This window comes from Oryza sativa, chromosome 5 (assembly GCF_034140825.1).
Source record: "Oryza sativa Japonica Group chromosome 5, ASM3414082v1".
Taxonomy (NCBI): domain Eukaryota; kingdom Viridiplantae; phylum Streptophyta; class Magnoliopsida; order Poales; family Poaceae; genus Oryza; species Oryza sativa.
Window position 1 is genome coordinate 14,915,552 of NC_089039.1, and position 11,289 is coordinate 14,926,840.

An 11,289-nucleotide genomic window follows, 5' to 3' on the forward strand; every position below is an offset into this window, starting at 1 on the left:
GCCGTGTTCTTCCCCAGTTTTCCCAACCCATATCTCTCGTTTTACGCGCGCACGTTTTTCAAACTGCTAAATGGTGTGATTTTTTTGCAAAAATAAATTATATACGAAAGTTGTTTTAAAAATCATATTAATCCATTTTTTTAAAAAAAATAATACTTAATTAATATGCACTAACACATACTTCGTTTTGCATGCCGGGGAGGAGGGGTTACCAAACTCTCCTCCCAAACGCAGCCTGAATGAATTTGGAGAGATAATTTCACACATATTGAGAAGTGGAATTAATTCCTTTCAATCCCTCCCTCCTGAAGATTAACCAGACAATGCATTGTTAAGAACAAAATTAATCTCTCCTAATCCCTTCAACCCCTTCCATGTAAGGATCAACTGAACAAACCCTAATATAAAACCACGTCACTTTGCAAACAATCCTACCTCTGACCGTCCGATCGAGATCCAACGTCAAGGACCGACACAGATGGTGATCAATTATGCGCTGCCGACCATTTTTCTAGATACGATGGTCGATGAACGGAAGAAAGTAGCACTCTAATACGTGCTAAGTACTAACGATCCCATTATTTCGTTCTTGATGAGCAAAGTACCGTAGTTTGTTGTTGTGATAGGATATAGGATAGGAATAGGTTATGATCATAACAGAAGAAAGGCAAATAGTGCCGTCGGTCCCCTGCTTCTTCTTGCAACAATTTACCAAAGGACGACGTCACTGGTTGTTGCCTTGTCGGTGGCCAGTGAGTGACAGACAGGTGGGACCCACACAGAGCTGATGCTGGATTAACGTACAAGGAGACGAGACGGGTGTGGAGATAATGCTCGGGGGATGGGGGAGTCCTCTCATGGTTACTGTAGCGAAGTTATTAGGTCGGCTTCTTTTGGTGCTTAGCTTATCCTGGCACTTGCTTGTACAACAGCTACTGTAGTACTCCCTGATGCTGTTGAGTGTTTGGAATTTTTAGGCAAATATGCAAAACATAAATTAATTTTCTTATCAAGGACATAGCCCCCCATTTTCATTAATAGAAATGTAAACCTTATATAAAAAAGGAGAAAAAAAAACACCGTTTTCCTCTTTTTTTAACTTGACGACTGACTGTTAAGTGAACATAGGTTAATTGGTTTGATTTCTTATGGTGGAATTGACCCATCTAGATTTAAAGATAATTATTTTTTTCAGTGGTAAGTGGCGTACCTGTCAATTGCGAGACATATATAAAGACTTCGTCTATCTTAAGGTAATATCGACTCAGTTTTTAGAAAATGTTAATGATGGTAGAGTGCGCATGTGTGCGTTTGAACGCCTACACTTGTATTGTGTTTCTTTAAAAAAAATTCCGCAGCTAGATAGATTGTGTCAGGTGCCATCCCACCCTTCACAAGAGCTAGACACCCCATGACTTACAGACAAAAATCACCCGAGGAGCAGGACCAAGCCTTGTTAACTTAGGGCATGTACAATAGAGGTCTCAACATACCAAATAGGATAAGATCACATAAAAGCCACACAATCTACAATGGAGACTACTGTTGAGTATATTTTGTGTTTCGACCCTGGTTATTTATATGTCAGCCCTTACAATATTTATTATTATAAGATTAACAATTTTATTCCATATAAAAAAAACATGGATACCTCTAATCTACATATGGACCCACTGTTAACCTCTCACACCCACCTTCTTCTCTCCATTACCGCACTCTATTCGTATCATAGGCACCCCTTCCCTTTTTCGCGTCACCTCCTCTTCTCCGCATCCGAACGCCGGCGACTCCTCTTCTGCCAGTGGCGCCTCTCCCCCTCCTCTCCATTTACCGCTGCAGTGCTCCTCTTCCACCTCCGGCCTCTCCCCCTCCCTTCTCTGCGAGCGGTGGCGGCGGAGGATCCCGGCGCCGGATCTGGCCACATCGGCTGGCCTCTCCCCTCCCACCCCCTTCTCGTGACGGTGAGGGGCCACCGGCGGCGATGGATCCGGCCATGAGCTCACCGAATCCGGCCACGAGCTCGCTGGATCTGGCAGCGGCGGATTTGGCGAGCAGTGACACGACCACAACGGTGGCGGTGAGCGGCGACGACGACCACGGGAAGTCCTTCTCGACCTCTCCTTTTCCCCAAGCGCGTCACGAGGCTCTGGTTCTCCCCAACACGTGACCCCCGAGAAGTGGTTTCACACCTCTTGAGCTGAAGCACGCTGAGGTAACTGTGACCTCTGCAGGTATGCACGGCAAGGGTTCATGGAACCACGGTTCCCACTACCATGGGTGCTCGGCTCCGACGTGGAGGCTTAGACCACATGATAGGGTGGAACGTTGTACATGGCCTTATATCACCACAGACCTACAAGTTTCATACTCAGGCAAAAGCACCTTTCTCAGCAAAACAGGCAGAAACATACAGGCAAAAGCACCTTTCACCTCATAGAAGCACAAGACCTGAAAGGAGGCAACTTAAGCCATGATTGCATCAGATCTTCCTCTTCTGCTACTCCAGCCGCTTCATGTTGACCCTCCGTCCAAATCTCGAGCAAAAGATGACATTTACCACTTGTCTTTGTAACAGGACCCCCTCACAGCAGCTTTCTTCTGCTTTCGTTCTGTTTGTGTAAACGATACCACAAAGAAATACTAATAATGACATACATAATGAATTAGTATGTGGAATCACCTGGTAAAGTTTTCTGAAGCAAGATGCATCCCTGATTTTCCAGATGATCCGATCCAGAAGATGGCAGCCACTCCAACCATGATCAGTTGTTTCATTTCTTTGCCAAAGTTTTTAGCGTGTGTTCTTTAATCCATCTTCCTGACTTCTACTCCCTTGTTTTTCATGTGCACGCTTCCTGACTAATAAATGATTCGTTTTTTAAAAAAATCTATAAAAGAATTGCTTTACAAAAGCATATTAATCTATTTTCTAAGTTTTTTAAGCTAATACTTTATTATAATCATGCGTTAATCTATGCTCCATTTTACATGCCGGAGAGGATGGGTTTCCAAATCCTCCTTCTAAACTCGCCCTAGCCAGTCCTAATTCCTAAACATGTGCATTCCTCACTGTTTTTTTTTTCTTTTTACAATAAATCACATTCCCGGACCAGTTTGGCCACTGGACAATCAATTAAGAGATTTGAATAGTTTTATTTGTGTTTTCTATCTTTTTCGCTCCATTCCCTTTTAAACAGGAACATATCATATACACACAAGTTTTCTCATGTACACATCATGTACAACAAATAACAAACTTTACCAAATTAAATTTTAGAAAAAAATATATATGTACTTTTAGTAGCATCACATTTATATGTAAAATCTTATCTTCAAATCCATTCTATATATATGGAGCACAAAAAAGATAAAATTCTGATCGATTTATAACCTTAAAACTGTCAATTTTTTTTTGTTATAGCTAAAATATGATGAATTTGATGTTAAGACTTTACCCATGAGTGTAATGATATTAAAAAACACATGTATATTTTTTTTCTAGATTCTTCGGTGAAACTTATTAGTTGGTGTGTCCTATGTGTATACGAAAAGCTTAGGTGTACATGATACATTAAACACATAGCGATTTTTATTTTCAACTGGGCTTGAAGCCCCCAATTTTTTTACACAAAGTTAATTTCTTGGTATTTCATAGCTTTATAGAAATAATTCATGGTTAAATATCCATTTCTCATTATATCCCAAAGATAACATATCCGGTGAAAATGAGTTAAGCGTTGGAAACTTGTGAAAATCATATTTTATAAATAAACCCTTAAAAAAATTATCCCAGAAATGGTTCCTTTTGAACGCAAGAGTGGCTGGCGCCGCCCCTTGCCACCGTGGCACAATACGGCGGCCAGATACTGACGTAGCAGGGGGAGCACGCCAAATGATGCTCCCTCCCCCAGCACCCTCCCAGCGCGAGTCGGAGTGTTGCTCTTGCTCTCTCTCTCTCTCCCCTCTCCTTAAATGCACTAAGATTTATCGGTGAGAGACTTTCTGTTCTTTGTTGTTTTTGTTTTTTCTATAGTCGGAAAAAATTAGTAGATTCGATTTCCGTAATCCTATAAACTCTTGAGCCTTTTTTTTACATCCTATAAAAAAAGTTAGGGTTTGTTGAGTTCATTTTTACTTGTTATATTCGAGTGTCCTTCCTTAAAACATATATAACTTTTTCATATTAACTCGGAATCAGGCAAATTATATATCTACGGACATCTATATAAAAAGTTCATCCTATTCTCTCTGCTTCGTCGGGTTCAGCGAAATCAGAATCTCAAAATTCCACTTGGAAGATTTTGTTTTCGAGGTAAGAAGCTTTTCGATACAACTTTGAAAAATTCTACAAGTAACATATTTCGTCTGTTTGAACTAATTTTTTCTATGGTTTGTTCCTATGTGCTCCTAAGTGTGAAAAAAATATCAAAAAATTTTAAAAAACTTGGACCTCTCTTTCCTCTACACTAGTGGGTGGCGCCGTGGGTGGGAGGGGAGCCGACACCAACATGGCGCGCTCCACTGCCACGTCAGCGCGGACCGCCACGGTGGCAAGGGGTGGTGCCAGAGAGGCCGACGCCGTCCCGTTGGATAGCAGTGCCAGCGACTCTGACGCTCAAAAATGATTATTTCTGGGATAAGTTTTTTAGGGATCTATTTGTAAAATAAGTTTTCGAAAATGACCAAATTATGAAAACATCCAGGCAATGGATCTGAACAAACCAAGCACAAGAACACAACAAAACAAGGCGATTCTTTTCTTCTTTTTGTCCTCTCCACAGATGCAATATTCACAATTTGCAGCCTCTCTCTCACACACACTGATGACTGACCCCGCCACCTTCTCGTAATTGCACATGGCTGGTCTCACTGTCAAACTGGCCCCACGCGACCAGTTTGCTCTGCCGTCCGTGCACACGTACAGCACACCGAATAAAATGGCAGCAACCTATACACACACAAGAGAGAACCCCATTGCCATAGACAAATAGTGGCGGCAGGTTCAGCATAGGGCAGTGATACTAGCTAGTAGTGGCACTACTCCTTTCCTTTTCTTTTTCCCTCCTTGAGATTCTTCTCACTTTCATGCCGTCTCCCTTCCATCGCCACAAAGGCAGTACGAAATTTCGAGTTCCTGGTCTCCTGGAGAGGGCAGCAGAAAGGGAGAGAGTATGGAGATGGCGCTAACTCCATTGCCGCTCCTGTGTTCGTCCGTCTTGTTCTTGGTGCTATCTTCGTGCTCGTTGGCCAATGGGAGGGATACGCCTTCTTCTTCTTCTTCTTCTTCTTCTTCTTCTTCTTCTTCTTCTTCTTCTTCTTCTTCTTCTTCTTCTCCGGCGACGTCTACTGTGGCCACCGGCATTTCCGCCGCCGCCGCCGCCGCCGCCAATGGGACGGCCGCCTTGTCTTCGGCAGTTCCGGCGCCTCCGCCTGTTGGTACGTACGTTGCTGGTGCTGAAAGCTGAAATTCAGAATTTTGGTGTGTGTGTGTGTTCTTACTGTTTTGTCGGTTTCGAGTTTGGAACTGTTTCTCTTTACAGAGTTTGTCCTCTCTGCAGATTTGGTTAAGCATGCACTGTTCTTCTTGATGGCAAAAAGAAATATATTTTTTTGGGGGGATCGACATTGTGTTGCCTGCATTCGAACCAACAACTCTGCTTTATTTCTAGCTGAACAAAAAGAAAATCTTCTTTGTTTTGAGTTCTCAAAATCTGCATTTTGGGATGTTACGTTTTGTTCAAATTTGAGGGGGAAAAACGTGGCATCAACGTTATTGCGGAAATCTCGCTGCGTGTTTTAATGCAATCGTACCTGTTCTTTCGTTAGAGTTTACTGTCATCAAATCTTTCCAGGATTCAAGGCCGTTTCAAAGATTAAACCAAAAAAAAAAAAAGATGGCGCATCTGTTCATGTCCAATTAATTTACTCCTACTTAGTGGGTCTCAAGCTACCTGTGCTGGCTTGCAGTGATCGTAGTGCACCACCATTTCCACCGCGAGCTGGTCATCGCCGCCGTCCTCGCCTGCATCGCCACCGTCACGATCTTCCTTTCCACGCTCTACGCTTGGACACTATGGCGGCGATCTCGCCGGAGCACCGGCGGCAAGGTCACCAGGAGCTCAGGTCGATCTTAACCCCGCTCATTCAATCGCTCACCCAATTTTGGGTTCTTGAGCTATCTGTAATTACAATTCTGGCTTAATCCACATGGTTCAGACGCAGCGAAGGGGATCAAGCTGGTGCCGATCTTGAGCAGGTTCAACTCGGTGAAGATGAGCAGGAAGAGGCTGGTTGGGATGTTCGAGTACCCGTCGCTGGAGGCAGCGACAGAGAAGTTCAGCGAGAGCAACATGCTCGGTGTCGGCGGGTTTGGCCGCGTCTACAAGGCGGCGTTCGACGCCGGAGTTACCGCGGCGGTGAAGCGGCTCGACGGCGGCGGGCCCGACTGCGAGAAGGAATTCGAGGTGACTCTGTTGCTGGTCATGGTCAATTGTTGGTGAGAACTTTTACGGTACAATTTACTAGTAGTAGTATATACTGTCAGTATAAACAACGCAATGCCATTAGCCCATCAGTAAACTTGCAACCTATATACTGACAGTATATACTATCAGTAAATTGTACCGTAAAAGTTCAGTTCCCATTGATAAGGGGAAGTATGGTGTTCAGTGTTGTTGAGCTGAATTGCTTTGGGGTTGTGGTTGTTGGCAGAATGAGCTGGATTTGCTTGGCAGGATCAGGCACCCCAACATTGTGTCCCTCTTGGGCTTCTGTATCCATGAGGGGAATCACTACATTGTTTATGAGCTGATGGAGAAGGGATCACTGGAAACACAGCTTCATGGTATAGTATTTATTGTCCTGTATGATTGGGCTCTGCCTTGTCAGTTGTCACTCACTCACAGTCACAGCTAGCTGCAGCTTAGCTCTTCCATGAGATGAGATCTTCCTTCCAGATTGGGAGCTTTTGATATGTGTAGTGGTTGTCTTCAGGGTCTTCACATGGATCAACTCTGAGCTGGCACATCCGGATGAAGATCGCCCTTGACACGGCCAGGTTCTTATAATCTTATCCCTCCACTTTCCTTCACACTGAATGATGCTCTTTTTTAAGAGAAAAAAATGATTTGGTGAATGATTAGCTGGTTATAATATGCACTGGTAAAATTAAAATTTGTCAGGGGATTAGAGTACCTTCATGAGCACTGCAGTCCACCAGTGATCCATAGGGATCTGAAATCGTCTAACATACTTTTGGATTCAGACTTCAATGCTAAGGTACACTCCTTTAATTTTCAGAAAGGCCAAACTATCTTGTTCATATTGACAGCAGGTCCTAGTGCTGGGATCAAAGTTAAAATTTGGTGAAGCTTCAGTTGTTGTACTTTGCTGAAATTTGCAGATTGCAGATTTTGGTCTTGCTGTGTCTAGTGGGAGTGTCAACAAAGGGAGTGTGAAGCTCTCCGGGACCTTGGGTTATGTAGCTCCTGAGTACTTGTTGGATGGTACTATGTCTTCCTCGTCCCAAATCATACTCCTATTTGTTGACAAAACTATATTATTGACACTGAAATGCTACTTTCATTATGTGACATTTAGCGGCCATGTCGATTTCAGGGAAGTTGACTGAAAAGAGCGATGTATACGCGTTCGGAGTAGTGCTTCTAGAGCTCCTTATGGGGAGGAAGCCTGTTGAGAAGATGTCACCATCTCAGTGCCAATCAATTGTGACATGGGTACAGTGCAATGTTTAAATTCACCTGTCTGAAAAAAATTTAAATTCAGATCGCATCATTTTGTCGGTCCATTAACATGATTTTGAACTTTTCCTTTCTCTTTCAATGCACATAGCATGCTTTGAATTTATCACAAGAAAAACATTGAGTTTAATTGGAGAGAATGTTCAAGCAGTCAAATTTCATCTCTTTTGAGAAACTTTTAACTTGTTTTAACCAAACAGGCAATGCCACAGTTGACCGACAGATCGAAGCTCCCCAGCATAGTTGACCCAGTGATCAAGGACACCATGGATCCAAAACACCTGTACCAAGTACTCATCATGAACACCTGCTAACATTATCTGATCAGACACATTTATCTACAAGGTTGAAAATACATATTCCCATACCATGTGCAGGTTGCAGCAGTGGCTGTTCTATGCGTGCAGGCTGAACCAAGCTACAGGCCACTGATCACAGATGTGCTCCACTCTCTTGTTCCTCTAGTGCCGACGGAGCTCGGAGGAACACTAAGAGCTGGAGAGCCACCTTCCCCGAACCTGAGGAATTCTCCATGCTGATATCTGAATATCTGATACAGCAAGTTTGTCAAAGCAAGGGAAAATATTTATACAGTTTAGTATAGATTCTTATGTATAACTTATGTTACCTGTACTTGCTCCTTGTTTGAGGACGAGAGTTAGTCCAACCTATCGCTTCTTGGTTGGATTGAGAGACAAGTCTCACTTTCATACTCCCTCCGTATTTTAATATACGACGTTGTTGACTTTTTGATAAACATTTGACCTTCCATCTTATTCAAAAAATTTATGTAATTATAATTTATTTTATTGTGACTTGATTTATCATCAAATGTTCTTTAAGCATGACATAAGTATTTTTATATTTGCATAAAATTTTTGAATAAGACGAGTGGTCAAACGTTGGTTAAAAAGTCAACGGCGTCATACGTTAAAATACGGAGGGAGTATATGTTTTCTTGTACAAAGTAGGGAGAGAATGCGTTTGGATCTGATATCCTCTGCACATATGAAAACTTTTTCCAGAGTACTGTAGCTCAATAGCATTTGAGAAAGCTATGTTTTGTGCTCTGCATTTTGGTTAAGATATGCATTCCAGTTATTGAGTTCAGAGTATTTATAACAAGAAGCATTCTTTGTATCATTTTGTTTGACATTTTGGTTAAGTCTGTTGTTGCCATAGTTTTCTTCTACTGTTTGTGGTGTATGTGGGCAGCAACTAATATAGTCTGTCCACAACGGAACAAGAATCTTGAAGGTGAGAAGATCCTGATCATTGTACATTTGCACCCACATAACAACTGCAACTTGGCATCAACTGCCAACTGCAGATGTGCATATTAGGTAGGAAAGAATCATTCTGCATTATATAAACCGTGATCAGAGATGTTTACATGCACAAAATAGTGTAAGTTCCTGTATTGAATATGAAGTTGGTGCTTAAACTTGTTTATTGACGTTGTCCTTTTCACCTTTTATGACTGTGCTGATAACTTCTTCTCACCTTTTATGACTGTGCTTAAACTTGTTTATTGACGTTGTCTTATTCAAATCTTTTTTTGCAAATATAAAAAACGAAAAGTTGTGTTTAAAGTACTGTAAATAATAAAGTAAGTCACAAATAAAATAAATAATAATTTCAAAAAAATTTGAATAAGACAAGTGGTCAAACGTTGTAAGCAAAAACTCAAAATCCCTTATATTATGGGACGGAGGGAGCAGTAGTTTCCCTGGCTCTGATGACATGATGCTTACCATGCTGGTTGCTGGATCTGATCAATTCTTCAGAAACATTGATGAGGGAAGAAGTGCTTGTACATGGCTGAGATGTCAGCCAACCCCACCGGAAAAATCATCAACTCAAGCTACTAACTTCTGGATGCACCTCATTTAATAAGCCTTGGCTAGAAAGAAGAGGAACTGGATACTGCAGGATCAGCTTTGTTTGACAGCGAGATGGCATCTGCATCTTTCATATCTACAATAACTGCATGAGCCTGCATTTGCCAGCTCCATGTTCATCTTCAGGATAATGCACGCAGATTAGTTGTACATGAGGATTATTAGTTTTCTGTTGCTGCACTTGCAATCGAAAGTTTTTCTGTTGCTGCACTTGCTCTTGAAAGTGGCAAGTTTCAGTTAGCCATTTGCAGTACATGTTTTTTTTGTCTTGCCTGTACTTTGGCCCCTCCTTAATTGAGCTTTATTTTAGCATAGGTGATTTGACACATTCATCTTTTTCGATCCTTGAAGAGCCGTCTGTGCCCTCTAATTCAAGTATCTATGATCTGTCTAGTAGATGATCAGATGTTTGCACGATAATATATGTTTTCCTTTCTGGATGAAGATAGAGGCTTAGGGGCTGCTCAGATTGATGTCATTTTCAACCATACTATTTTTATTTTGGTATAGTTGCTAAAAATATGTCTATGTTTAGTTTGTCGCCAAACTTTGACAAATTCATAAGAAATCCTATCAAAATTTTGATAATATTGCCAACTTACCAAAATTTAGTAAGATTTATTTAGCTACAATATATACATGCCCTTAATTAATTAACACAGCAACAGAGAGACGTGCCAATAGTGGGACTGGAGCCAATGAGCCATGACGAAGTTATGGCTTATGGTGCAACTACCGCTTGAATGAACATCTTTTTTATTCTATCCTTAAAAAATGACTTATTTGCTACTTGGTCTACTTTTTTTATTCTGCTTCATGTTGAGTTTTGATTTTTTTTTGGGAGGTGTTCCTTTTGATAGCGGTATTTTTTTAAAAAAAACAACAAAATTGTGACGACAATTGAAACAAAATTAATCACTCCAGCCTTTCCAGATTGTTGCAAAATTGAGAAAGATGACGTTTCCAAAAAGTTTATTTCCTTTCTTCAGTCGTTGGGGGATAGCATGGTATTTTTGGCTCCGTTCTTTACTCTTTTCTTATTAAGTTATATATTCTACCTTGATTTTTGTTATCACGTTTTTCAAATAGCTAAACGATATATTTCGTGTGAAAACTTTTTATATAGAAGTTGCTGAATACATTTTTCAAGTTCTTGTAATTAAAACTCAATTAATTACCCCTCCGTTAACATCAATATAAATGTGAGAAATGATAGAATGACTTATATTGTGAAACGGAGGAAATATACGCTAATGGTTATTTTTATTTTTTCCCTAACTTCATTTTTATTTTTAGTAGAAATTAACACCACCTAAGGTCTTTTAGTTTGAATCATGTAAGATTCTTTTGGCACATGGTGTATCCGAGCTTTATAATATGCTTTCAATAGAAGCGAGGAGAAAAATCGACGAAGATCATGACATCGGGCAATAGCCAGAACAATTTGATTTCTTACCTGGTGATAGGAACTAATCGGTGTTATTTTCCTTGGACAAATCTCTTGTTTTGTCCCTCAAAAGAAAAACGGTAGCATATTAGCGTCTTTTGGGGGGTTTAAGTGCCATTTACCTTATTCTTTTGGGGGCTAATGGAATATTTTAGGCCCAGAACTATTACTGGGCCACCAA

General features: G+C 41.1%; 1 protein-coding gene across 1 annotated transcript; it reads left to right on the top strand.

The window, feature by feature from the left end:
* Nucleotides 1-4,961: 4,961 nt before the first annotated feature.
* LOC4338404 (probable receptor-like protein kinase At1g80640) lies at nucleotides 4,962-8,592 on the top strand. The gene is made up of 10 exons (XM_015782856.3): nucleotides 4,962-5,436; nucleotides 5,968-6,123; nucleotides 6,217-6,464; nucleotides 6,712-6,844; nucleotides 6,994-7,057; nucleotides 7,182-7,278; nucleotides 7,403-7,505; nucleotides 7,618-7,736; nucleotides 7,961-8,050; nucleotides 8,138-8,592. The coding sequence occupies exons 1-10, from the start codon at nucleotides 5,172-5,174 to the stop codon at nucleotides 8,297-8,299; spliced, it is 1,437 nt and encodes a 478-aa protein (XP_015638342.1). The 5' UTR covers nucleotides 4,962-5,171; the 3' UTR covers nucleotides 8,300-8,592.
* The last annotated feature ends 2,697 nt before the right edge of the window (nucleotides 8,593-11,289 follow it).